This window comes from Cibotium barometz, chromosome 59 (genome assembly GCF_041138505.1).
Source record: "Cibotium barometz isolate CiBa-2024 chromosome 59, ASM4113850v1, whole genome shotgun sequence".
Classification (NCBI taxonomy): Eukaryota; Viridiplantae; Streptophyta; class Polypodiopsida; order Cyatheales; family Cibotiaceae; genus Cibotium; species Cibotium barometz.
Window position 1 is genome coordinate 28231263 of NC_141104.1, and position 13304 is coordinate 28244566.

General features: G+C 42.2%; 1 protein-coding gene across 6 annotated transcripts in view; it reads right to left on the reverse strand.

The window, feature by feature from the left end:
* The window catches only part of LOC147605675 (syntaxin-22-like), a 34896-nt gene extending 25812 nt beyond the window's left edge, over positions 1-9084 (reverse strand). For all 6 annotated transcript variants that reach the window (XR_015265190.1, XR_015265191.1, XM_086793672.1 and 3 more), the window contains exons 1-5: positions 8870-9084; positions 8575-8778; positions 5906-5999; positions 5616-5758; positions 5338-5409 (exon numbers count right to left, since the gene is read on the reverse strand). Coding sequence is in view for 4 of the 6 variants with exons in the window: in XM_086793672.1 (XP_086649798.1) it covers positions 5338-5409; positions 5616-5758; positions 5906-5999; positions 8575-8762 (497 nt within the window). In the remaining 2 variants the exon portion in view is untranslated. The remainder of the gene's footprint in view (positions 1-5337; positions 5410-5615; positions 5759-5905; positions 6000-8574; positions 8779-8869) is intronic.
* Between the last annotated feature and the right edge of the window lie 4220 nt (positions 9085-13304).

The window sequence follows — 13304 nt, forward strand, 5'->3', positions numbered from 1 at the left end:
TGAAGATGCCTTCAGATGGAAGATGTCTCCTCCCACCCTTTGCGAGACCAGTACGGAGGCCTTGGCTGCTCTCTACAGCCCTTCATACTCCTGAATGATGAGAGACCTAACTGAGCGACTAACTACTGCTTATGTACCTGCATAAATACCAATCAAGCAGCACCATAATGACTGTGGGCCTTTTCTAGAGGATCCACAACAAGCATAAATGGTTCACGACCCGTTTCGGGACTGCCAACTTGCATCTGGCTTGGGTGCCCTCCACACGTGTGGTCATCTGCCCATACACGGCCTCTGATCCTGCCCTTTAGGCGGCTGCAGTAAACCATGTCCATGTGCACCCGACTTAGAGTGTGCACAGGACACCACACCTCATTGTGTACATTATGAACAGGACACCCGCTACAACTGTTCATGGTATGACGCCTATACAGAAGTTTACACACATAAGACCGGATGTGTCACTTGAAAATGTTTGGGTATATTGCATATGTGCATGTTCTTGATGAAGTAAGAACAAAGTTGGATCCAAAGGCAGAGAAATGCATCTTTATTGGTTATACTATGGAGCAAAAAGGTTATAAATGTTATAACCCTATCATCGTGAGATGCAAGTAAGCAAAGATGTTGTCTTTGACGAGATGAGTAGCTAGTATACACTAGCGATTAAAGAAGTGCTAATGCTACGCCACATATAGAGTAGCAATCACAGGTGCTTAGTGGACCGAGAGAGTCCTCTAGCAATGCCAATGTTGGTCCATGGTCAGGCAGGTTGAGGACAGATGTAGATACACATGTATCACGCAAAGGGAAGAAAAAGACAAATCAACCTCTTTTTGGAGGACACCTTGCAGTGACCCAAGTGTACACGAGTTAGGTACCCTGTTGACAGGTTGAGATATGATGGATATACAGTCCATCATTATGCTTACATGGTTAAGGCAATACACAAGTTGGAGCCCACTTGTTTTGAGCAGACACTTGGAAATAAGAAATGGGAAGATACCATCAATGAGGAGATGGTAGCATTGGATGAAAATGCAACATGGGAGTTGTACCATTGCCTAAGGAAAAGAAGGCAATTGGATATAAGTGGGTGTATAAAGTCAAGCATAACGCTGATGGTTCAGTGAGTAAGTATAAGGCAAAATTGATTGCCAAGGGCTATGTACAAACTTATGGCATTGACTATGAGGAAACATTCAGCCCGGTTGCAAGAATGGCAACCGTGAGAGCTGTCATTGCTATGGCTGCAGAAGGTTTGGTCTTTACATCAGATAGATGTAAAGAATACCTTCTTGCATGGTGATTTGCAAGAAGAAGTATACATGATGCGACCACCAGGTTATGAGAGTGATGCGTACCCAAATTTTGTGTACAAGTTACGCAAAGCCTTGTATGGGTTGAAGCAGGCACCCAAAGCATGGTCAAACAAGATCGGGGAGTCTCTTGTTACCATTGGATTTCAGATATCCAATGCAGATTTTTCACTTTATGTGAAAAAGATAGATAGAGAGATCATGCTATTAGTCATCTATGTGAATGACTTGATTGTCACCGGTGATAGTGATGCTGACATACATGATGTCAGGATGCTTTTGAAGCAGAAGTTTGAGATGAAAGATTTGGGTGAGTTGCGATATTTCTTGGGCATAGAGGTGGTGAGATCACCTCATGGCATTTTGTTATTGCAAAGGCAATATGGCTTGGACATGTCCAAGTAGACTGTAAGCCTATTTCAATGTCATTAAAGCAGAACACAAAGCTTTCCGCAGATACAAGTGAGCTTTTGGAGGACCCCACTATGTACAGGCACATAGTGGGTAGCTTGATCTACATGAGCATTACTAGGCCAAACTTGAGCTATGTTGTTAGACTTGTGAGTCAATTTACAGGAAGCCACACTTGGATGCCGCTAGACGGATTCTCACATATATAAGTCCATAGTTGATTATGGACTTTTCTACGAGGCTGGTTTTGAGATACACGTACATGGGTACACAGATGCTGATTGGGCTGGTAGTGTTACAGACAGGAGATCTACCAATGGTTTTATGTTTTCATTTGGAAGTGCTACTGTGAGTTGTAGCCTTCTCGAGTATAGAGGCAAAGTACAAGGGTGATGCTATGGCAGCTTGTGAGGTAGCTTGGTTTCAGAAGCTACTTGGTGATATGGGTGAGCCTGTGGATAGGGCAATTGTCATTTATTGTGACAACATGAGTAGCATACAGTTGGCCAGTAACCCAGTATACCATGCTAGAACAAAGCACATTGAGGTGCACTATCACTTTATGAGGAAGAAGGTTCTAGCAGGTGATATAGATTTGGTATATATCAGCACAGAGGATCGGGTGGCTGACACCTTCATGAAGACATTGGGCACAGAGAAGCTCCATAGATTTAGGAGCTTACTTGGAGTGCACTGTGTGGAGTTGAGCTCGAGGGGGAGTGTTGAGATATCGAGCTCAACTAGTGCTACGGCGGACATTGAAAGTTATGGCAAGTGATGGACTGGAGTGGACATGATGACCTCTCGGCTGCGTGGAATACAAGAAAAGCTGTGTTGGCTGCATCAAACAGGTCGGGTACCTCATTGATGAAACTGGTGTCCAAGCGGCTGGCCGACCAGCAATCAGCCAGTTCTCTAGTCTTTCCAATGGCCTATAAAAGGGCACTTTTGCTCATCGTTTATTTCATTCACTCCCTCTTGGGTGTGGGTCTAGACTTAGGACTAGTGTTAGGATATTCTCCCTTCTTCAGAAGACAGCCCATGGTTGCAAGGATTCATGTACCTTTTTGTACTATATGATATACTGAATTTCCAACTCTCTCTCTCTCTCTCTCTCTCTACTCTCTCTTCTGTTTGCGTTTCTGCATCAGCATGTTCTAGATGGTGTTTAGGGCTGAAAGAAGGCTCCCAGAGCTTCCGCGTGTAACATTGGTATCAAAGCTCTAGGAGCCTTCTTTCAGCCCTAAACACCATCTAGAACATGCTGATGTAGAAACGCAAACAGAAGAGAGAGAGAGAGAGAGAGAGAGAGTTGGAAATTCGGTATATCATATAGTACAAAAAGGTACATGAATCCTTGCAGCCATGGGCTGCCTTTTGGAAAAGGTAGAATACCCTAACACTAGTCCTAAGTCTAGACCCACACCCAAGAGGGAGTGAATGAAATAAACGATGAGCAAAAGTGCCCTTTTATAGGCCATTGCAAAGACTAGAGAACTGGCCGACTGCTAGTCGACTAGCCACCTAGACAACACCAGTTTCATCAATGAAGTACCCGACCTATTTGATACAGCCAACACAGCTTTTTCTTGTATTCCACGCAGCCGACATGTCATCATGTCCACTCCAATCCATCACTTGCCATAACTTACACATCCATGCTCCAAAATCTTGGTTCTATCTCGTTCTTAATCCTTCTTTATCTAGTTGCACTCTAGGATTAGTCCTGAGATTAGCATGTACATGTGTATGCACATGACATCCCCCTCTACTAAACTTAATGATGGGATTCCAATCTGTCTTTCTTGGATAACTGTCATCATCCCGTTCTATTCCCGGAGTCCCCTTGTCATCCTTCCTACTCTGGCAACCTTTTCACTGAATACCCGGCCCGGTCTCCAAATCCACTCTAACTCTGAAGAAGATCTATGCATCTGTTCCATCCAATCCCCATTCCATTCCTGCCCTGTCTCTGAACACCGTCTTGGTCTTCATTCCTGGAAAATGAGTCTAGTACTCTCACTCCACCCCTTGGAGGATCATCCTCCCTTGGAATCGTTGCCTAAAAGCCTTTCTCGACTCACAAGACTACCATTCCCTTTGGGCTTTGTTGAACACCACCAACCAACCTCTTGGGAGTTCTTCCCGATCTTGTGTTCCTTGCCTTGGGCCTCAAGCTTGTGCACTTTCCTGTACCTTAGACCTGTACACCTTCATATGGGACTGAATCAAGGTTTAGCCTTGTTGAGCCTGATGCTCTAATACCAATGTTACACGCGGAAGCTCTGGGAGCCTTCTTTCAGCCCTAAACACTATCTAGCTAAGACTAGAACATGCTGATGCAAAAACGCAAACAGAAGAGAGAGTGGAGAGAGAGAGATAGCTGAAAATTCAGTATATCATATAGTACAAAAAGGTACATGAATCCTTGCCCATGGCTGCCTTCTAGAAAAGGTAGAATACCTTAACACTAGTCCTAAGTCTAGACCCACACCCAAGAGGGAGTGAATGAAATAAACAATGAGCAAAAGTGCCCTTTTATAGGCCATTAGAAAGACTAGAGAACTAGCCAACTGCTGATCGGCCAACCGCCTGGACCCCAGTTTCATCAATGAAGTACCCGACCTATTTGATGCAGATGACACAGCTTTTTCTTGTATTCCACACAGCCAACAGGTCATCATGTCCACTCCAATCCATCACTTGCCATAACTTGCACATCCATGCTCCAAAATCCTGGTTCTATCTGATTCTTAATCCTTCTTTATCGGGTTGCACTCTAGGATTAATCATGAGATTAGCATGTACATGTGTATGCACATGACATGACCCGCCTAGGTGATAGCTTCCACACTTATGCCACTGTCATGGTTGGTGACTCGTGAGATTATGATTGATATGCCACCAGTGGATGACAAGCTGTGTGACAACCACTTTGGAGTACTAGAGTTATAGCATAGTTATATCGACTACTCATATAGTCGCGTTCACACTATAGACCGACCATTGTATGTTGCAGGAGAGTACTTTCCCTTTATGTATGTACTCTTATCTTTTAGTTATATGGTTGTAAAGAAGAGAAGAAGATAGAAAAAAATTCAGCCATCCATCTCTCTTGTGTCTTGCTCTCTCTTGTGTGTGTGTGTGCGCGCGCGCGCTCGCTTGCAAGGAACCCAAGCTCTCTCTCTCCCCGCATTCTCTTTAACATGTACAACACTTACTTGTGGATTCTCCACCAACCATCAACTCCTTACAACTACTATCTCATGTGTACCTTTTTAAGAGTGTTTTCTTTGTTGCATTGCTCTCTCGTGTGTGTGTGTGCGCGCGCGCGCTCGCTTGCAAGGAACCCAAGCTCTCTCTCTCCCCGCACTCTCTTTAACATGTACAACACTTACTTGTGGATTCTCCACCAACCATCAACTCCTTACAACTACTATCTCATGTGTACCTTTTTAAGAGTGTTTTCTTTGTTGCATTGGTTATATCCTACAAAAAAGCACACATTGAAACTGCTAGAAGTTGACCACGACAAGTCTCATAGTTAAGTTCCAATCCAGACACAAATTTTTACCTACTTAATTTGAAAGATTGTACTCAAATATACCTTCCTTGTTGAAAGAGCAATGCTTGCTTTTCTTGGGCCTCTTCATTGAGCTTTGGTTCATCCACACCCTGGCTGCATTTACCCACAAAATCTTACCATAAATCGATCAAGTTGAAGCACAGAAACCATGTGGAAAGAAAAGTTAGGTAGTTCATGTTGAAACAAGTTCTGTGTTGAGCATCAAAATAAAGTCTCTAAAATCTACCACATGAGGCTATGCAATACGCATGAGCCAAGATGTCACCTCAAAGATAAAATTGAGAACCAGGTCACTTTACTTTGAAGGAGCTCCAACAGCTTGAAGTGCTAAGGGTGCATAGGTGGCTTCTTTTTCTGCTGCCGTTCTTTGAGCATTCTGAAATTCGTTCAGAACGGCCTGAAAATCCTTTGCCAGCTTTGCATCACCTACTTTTTTGCTTGTCTAACACCAAAAAGCATACATGTGAAAGTTAGAAGTCCTGTACTAAATATCATTTACACAGAACTAAACGATTAACAATATTCAGAAAACTCTTGGCGAATTTTTCACTCAGAATTATGCATAGCCAAAGGTATGCTCAAGCTCTACCTTCACTTCTGTATGTTTGTCTGTCTCAGTTGCAGCTTTCAGTTTGGCCGAAACATCTTTCGCCAGCTGCCCAATGTGCTGCCTTGTCTTATGCCTGTGAAAACCACAAGAAATTAGGCAATGACTGCGTGGATAGAAACATGGTTTTGATACTCCTTAATTAAAAGCATTTCTGATGCACAACATTTACTAATACATGTCTCTTTAAGAAAAGTGTGGTTGCAGGGACCCCTCCAGGGCAGTTCGAAAGCTATGTAGAAGAGACGGGCAGCTTTTCTGCACATCTAGGGCCTGTCCCCTTCTTGACTAGAGGGAGAACAGCATCACTTAAAATTGCAGGCTCCAATGTGGTTCTTCCCTACTTCCCCCACTATGTAGTCTCCCACCAATAGTGACCTCCCCCTGTTTATTTGAGGACTTCCACTTGCACATATAGGGCCTGTCCCCTTCTTGACTAGAGGGAGGATGGTATCACTTGGAATTGCAAGCTCTCAATGTCGCTCTTCACTCAGGTGTACAATTGTATTCTTTCTTTAGTTCTTTCTTTTTTCTTTTTCTATTTTCCCTCTTTTTTTCTCTCTTTTTAGGGTTCGCGCGCACCCCGCGCGAGGCGCGGCGCGGGGGGGGGGGGGGGGGGGGGGGGCGCTGTAAAGAAGAACATTTTGTCAAATCAAAGGCATGTTGAAAGGAATGGAAGCCCTGTTGTTAGTTGCAATGAGATGCAAACCAAAATGTAGATGTATGCTGCTATTGAGATGCAAGCTAGAATGAAGATACTGATGATGGCAGATGGGACAGAAACTCCATGCAAGTCAAATGCAATTATCTCATAATGTTACATGCAGAACCTTAGAGGAACCTTATACTTGTTAAACATGCAGAGATCTCAAAACTGAATTTGTGTGTGTGTGTGTGTGTGTGTGTGTGTGTGTGCGCGCGCGCGCGCGAGAGAGCGAGAGAGAGAGAGAGAGAGAGAGAGAGAGAGAGGACAAAAGATTGGGTCCCAATAACCCTCAGAAGGGCCTGTATTTGCTTGTATTGCTGTATGAGAATGTAAAGGACTGACCTTAGGGCTGATTACCCTGTTTTGTACTGACCATAGACCTGCAGGAATGCAGAAAAAGAAGGCTGAATGCTGGCCACCTCCTGGATCTGCACCTGCTGGACATCTAGAAGACTTGCATTTTGCGCCTACAGGCTGCCCACCCAACCATTGGCTACAAACCAAATACACTTGCCACCCATTAATACTAAGAGGACATCGATGGATTCGGCTAGCACTTGCCACGGTCCACCCAACCATAGGCTACAAACCAAATACAACAATAAGCCACCCGTAAGCCACAGACAATGCAACCCTAATGAAGTCCACACTACAAAAGCATGCAATGATGCATGTCCCATACCAAGCACCCTCAAGCTAGACATGCCGAGGCTCATGGCTTGCCTTCTAGGATTTTTCCACATAATGAGACAACAAAGAACCCTGACATGGTCTCGATCTACAGCTTAGGCCTTTGAAGGTTTTCCAACTACAATGCCATCATCTCTCATTTTGAACTGATCTTCCTAAAAATCCCTTGGCTCACCACCAGATGCAAGCCCTCAAGCCCATGGCTCCAACTTGAGCCTTACTTCATGACCCGGCCTCTTCTAATCCAACTTTGAATTGGCCAAACTTCCAAGTCAATGAGAGTGTCTCCATTTCTTGTAACAGTCCAATATTTCCTTATGACTCTTTTCAAGAAAGTCTTCTTTGCACGAGGTGTCCATTCACACTTATCCATCCAGTAAATGGGTTCCCAAGATCCACATCACTCTAATAGCTGCTGAAAAATGAAATGTAGACTATGGATTCTATCACCTGAAGCGTTCCCACCCTCAAAGTCTTTCAGGACACTGTTTGGCAAGAGAAGTGAATTGACAAATTTCCTGGACCCTTTCAGAATTAACCTTGAAAAAGTCTTCCCATACATTATATTATGCAGTGAACCCTAGGGTGGATACATGGCGAGTAGAGGGGTAGCGTGAGCCTTGACGTGGATTTTTGCAGATGCAAAATAACCGTATGCCAACCTCCTAACTTTCAAGCTTCAATTGTCAAGGCATGGCACAGATTGAGATGGGGACTAAGGCAATTCTTCTTACTACCCACGAAGATAGCCTATCATGTGAAATGAACCAATCAGGGTGAGCATGGACAGCAACTGGTAGACACTGGTAGTATGCAGTGGTCACCCTACCTCTTCTATGGGTAGAGAGAGAGCTATTTTATCTCACATGGGAGATAGCTGCTTGGAGCATCGAGGTGGAGTCTCGGGATTTCAATAAAGAGACATGAACTCATAATGCAGAGAGAGGCATGGTGCAGGTCATCTCCTTGAATTTAAATCCTTCATCACCACTCCGGTCACATCACTCTTCACAAATTTAGAAATCTTTCTCTACCAAGGCCACTGAGAACACCCAGACCTTCCACATTTATACATGATCAGTCATTGGGTCAGACATTGCTTATGCTCTTGCATCCATGTAGAGTAGGATTGATGGATCAAGTATAGGTGGGAGGCCTTCATGCATATTTGAGAAGTTAGCCCCTTCTTGTTGGATATATTACCTGAGTAAAGGCAGTCAAGGTTACATGGGTATTTACAAGTTAGAAAGCTCACAGTTTTTCACGAAGCTCGATGGTATCCCTTGATGTTCCGAGGGAGTTCACATAGCGCTTAAAAGTGGACACAGAAGTGTTGATCTGGAAAATGCCGGCCGCTATCGCCTGACTTGGGTCTTGCCTGGAGCCACTGGCACCACCCACCAAGCTGTGTGACCCCCCATTCTCAAAGTCTTGAAAGCTCATGCTGTTTAAGCCACGCCTGCAAAAACGCCCAATTCATACTGTTTACTCTGTATGATAAAACTGCCCAATCCGATAAAACGGCACAATTCTGTTGTTTACAAACAAACCTAGATGTTGATCGTTGGGAAGAAGATACACAGCTACAGAAAACCAGAAAAGCAGCAGAAAGCTTCGCACGTGTTAGCTATCAGAAAAGGAATCGGGGTTCGGAATCCCCATGAGTTTCGAAGAGAAGCCTGCACGGGTGTATTGTGGTGGTGGGCTATGGCGCTTTGAAGCAAGCAACTAAATTAGTCGCTTGTCTTTAATAAAACACAAGTAGGCGACTCGCGCGTTGGTGGTATAAAGTTTTTGTTTGTATTTATATGTATGCATATGCAAGTGCGTATGAGTACTATGTATTTATGCATGTGTATATGTGGTATATGAGTGTATATGTGTGTGTATTTTTATGTGTTATATGTATTTGTATAGGTGATTTTCTCATATAGACTTATATATGTGTATCTCTCTCACATGCATTCTCTTTATGTATGTCATGTACATAGACACAACCCTCTCTTAAACACACACACGCACTTTCCCTTTCTCCCTTCACATCCATCTCGCATACACACATAGAAACTCTCTCTCTCTCACACACACAGAGAAAGAGAGAGGAAGATAATATACAAATACCAACAACTCAAAAAAAAGTTCGAAAGAGTAACAGAGAATTTGCAAAAAAACTCTGCAAATGCTAAATCAATCAAGAAAGATGAAAACAAAGCTGAAGAAATGACTTCCAAAGCCTCAGTGGGCCAAGCACAAATAATGATCTAAAGTTTAGAACTACAAATCGCAAAAAAGGCCGAGGCGAGTCAGAGAAAGGAGTAGGAGGCTGAAGATTTCCAAGAACAAGAAAGGAGAGAAGCAAAGAACAAAGCCCACGAACAAGCAAAGTAAGCAGCACAACATAAGGTGCAAGAAAAAGAAACAAAGCAAAAAGTACAGGAAGATAAGAAGATCAACAGAGGCTACATAGAGAGAAAGCCAAAGCTGAAGCCAAGAGAGCAAAAAAATCAGAAGAGGTGAGGAAAAGAGCTAAAGAAAACTCGAAGAAACAGCAGTTCCAAGAATCATCACCTTGACCGAGACAAGCAAAAGAATAAAAGATAGTATGTAGAACAAGCCTTGAAGGAGGTGGGCATACATTTTTTAAGAGTCGGAATAGCACAACTTAAAGAGGTACATTACCTTGGGGTGCTCATATTGGAGCCAAGGTTTAAACTTGGATTAGCATCAAACATTGCACATCTAAGAGCCAGGCTCACGAGCATTACTCTTGCTCGGGATCTTGCCACCTTGATACACCAAGCAACATCTTTGATCTTAAACAAAAAGAAGTCGAGGAGTTCCAAAGATAACTACATGCCGAGAGAGAGAAAGGCAAATTTTTAGTAAATCAAATCTAGAACAATGAGAAGGAAACAAGGAATTAACACTACAAGTTCAGGAAGCAAATGAGTTCAAAAATACAAAAAGCAAAACTCCTTGAATGGGAGAGGGAGTGGCATTGCAGAAGAAAAAAAGCAAAGAGACAAGACATCTGTTAAAAGAATAGATCTCAACATGGCCAATGACATGCTTCAAAGAACATGATGTAATCTATACAAGCAAGTGGCCATAAACTTTCTGGAGCACATCCTAAGCGAGGTGGTCAAGAAAGGAGGAGATGTCACCATTGACTTCCAAGCACTAGAGAATATTATAGAAGGAATGAAGCCAAAGTACCTAGGAGACCTAGAAGAAGCATGGAGGGATCAACACACTCGGGTTTTTTCCTAGGTTAAAACATAGAGCCACGATTTGAAAGAAAAAAGAGAAACGAGTTTGTGAGATCATTCAGGATGATATGAAGGATAATCTTAAAAAGGTAACAAAGACATGGAAGACATGGAGGGCAGCAAAGCAGAAGAGTTATGAAAGATTTGGAAGACATGGAGGCCAATGAAGCACAAGGGACTTTGAAGGAGAAGAAAAAGAGGATCCCAAGCCTGAAGATTCACATGGAGTTGACCCGAGGTATTCGGGTGGTAGTGGAAACTCAAGAGCGGGCTGGGGACAGGTAACTTGGGTGGTAGAAAAAACTCAAGAGTGGGTCGAGGATAGATAGCTCGAAATTCCAAGAATATTTCAACTACCACCTAGGGCAATCGAATGGTAGTGGAACTCAAAAGCATGCTCGAGGACAGGCAACTCAGAATTCCAAGAAGATTCTAACTTAGGCAATCCGAGTGAAGGCTTTGGTAGAAATTAGGGCCATGATAAATCAAGAAGAGAACCACCCAAGGATAGCGAGAAGTCAAAGGAAAGAAAAAGATGAAGCAGAAAATTAAGGAAAAAGAAGCCTTGGAAGAAAAGATAGCCGAGCAAAGAAGACAAGGACAAATGTAGAAAAAAGTCAAGACATCACAACATTTTGAAGAAATAACAAAGGAAGAGAAGATGTAGAGAAGTTTCAGAACTTGAGGATGTGAAGGTCAGGAAGGCAAGCACGAAGACCAAGAAGAAACACAACAAACAGCACAAACTTGGATAGGAGCAACTACTACTGATGGGAGAATCTAGAATAGGATCTCATGTTTGACAAATGTAACCACTCCTAGAGTGACACGTGGCAAGCTAGTAGTGGCTCTCCCAAGATCCTAGGCGGGTATAAAATCCCCAAAAACTTTGTAAAAAGGGTTCCAATAGTTCCAATGATTCTCCATCTATTCGAGTCTATATTGTCTAAGTGTCAACTCTAAGCCTTCTTCACAAACTTGTACTAATAATGATTTTGACTTTACCTCGTCATCTCTATTATCTTTAGATTTTCACGGCCATGAATTTGTAGGGTTTAGTTTTCACGGCATTAGAATGGTGATGGTTCTCATGTGCATGAAAACTAAAAGCTGGCTTTGGCATTCTTTAAACCTCTTCATTCATTTAATGCACCAAATCTATGGTTGGATTCACCATGATTAAGCCTTCTTCGTTTAGACTATATTCTCATGTACATGAATGTACAAATTCTCATGAATTCTTATTGTTTAGTTCAATTGAGTTAGTTGAGGATGATATCATTCATGCCTTACGTTGAATGACTATGCCACTGTGCTCTATATTTTCACATGCATGAAAATGTAAGGGTGATGGTTCTTAGTTCATTTGAGCCTATTAGGGTTTGTAGAAATATGTTAAACACTCGTCACACTACTATGATCTTTTTCAAGTTGATTGTGTTTTCATGGTGTGAAAATCTCTCCATTTTCACGTGTGTAAGAATGTGAAGATTATAATTTCCAACCCTTCAAGCCCTTTGGGAATGTTTAGTTGTAAATTTCTTTGTCTTCATTTTGTAATGTCATGGCATGAAAATGTATGTATTTGGGAATGCCTAGTTGTAAATTTCCTTATCTTCTTTTGTATGGTCATATGTATTTTCATGGATAGTGGAGATGGAATAGTCACTTGAAAGGGTTGGAATCCCTTCATTGGTTAGCACACTAACATTTGGGTGGTTGAGTTAGTCAATATGGAATAGGACCAGTTAAAAGGGTTGAAATCCATTGGTTAGCACATTAACATATTAGGGATTTCTTACATACATGAGAATAGGACCACTTGAAAGGGTTGAAATCCATTAGGGATTTCTTACATATATGAGAATCCATGAGATTCTCATGGATTTTCATGCTAAAAATCCACCTTTGTGATTGTTTTTGGACTATCCATTAAATGCTTTAAGTTAAAGAGAGGCTCTGAAAGAGGATTCTTGATAAAAGTTGTGGCTATGAGAATAAAGGGTTTCTCACATGGGTGAAAATATGAAAGAGCATGACTAAGGGTGTTGGGCATATAGTTAAATCATTGAGATGTGAAAAATGGGGTTAGACAACTCTATACCATGTTTAAGAATTCTTATATATTCATGCACATGTAGAAATATAGTCTGCATTTTCACACACATTGAAAATACATGGTATTGTAATCCAGCATTAAGGAGAGTGAAGATCTGTTGTGTCTTAAGTTAATTAAATGGTTGAGTGATTGTGTGATCTGTTAGACAATGGGAAGTAGGATTTGGTTTTGATAAAAGGTAGGCAATACATACATGCAACATAGAGAGGAGTTCTCAATACTAAATATTACACATCATAAATGAGATTAATAGATGTACATAATAAGGGCCAGCTCTGCCTATCGCCCCGATGATGGAGTGTGTGGTGCTGATGATGGCGGTGATGACGATTTGTCCTCTCCCTATAATGCCATATGATGATTCATGCTAGGGAAATGGTGATGTTAAGAGCGACATGCAATCAACACAACCATAGGAGGCAAGAAAGAAAGAGACTTTAAAAATGGCATAAGCAACCACGGCAATAATGGGAAAAGAGGGACCCTTTTATGACTAGAAGAAACCCTAGTCACATTTTAGCATACCATCTGTCGGTTTGGGTGACATTTTTAGTTATGTGATAATATAAAAGTGCCATAGATAGTGTGGATAGAAAT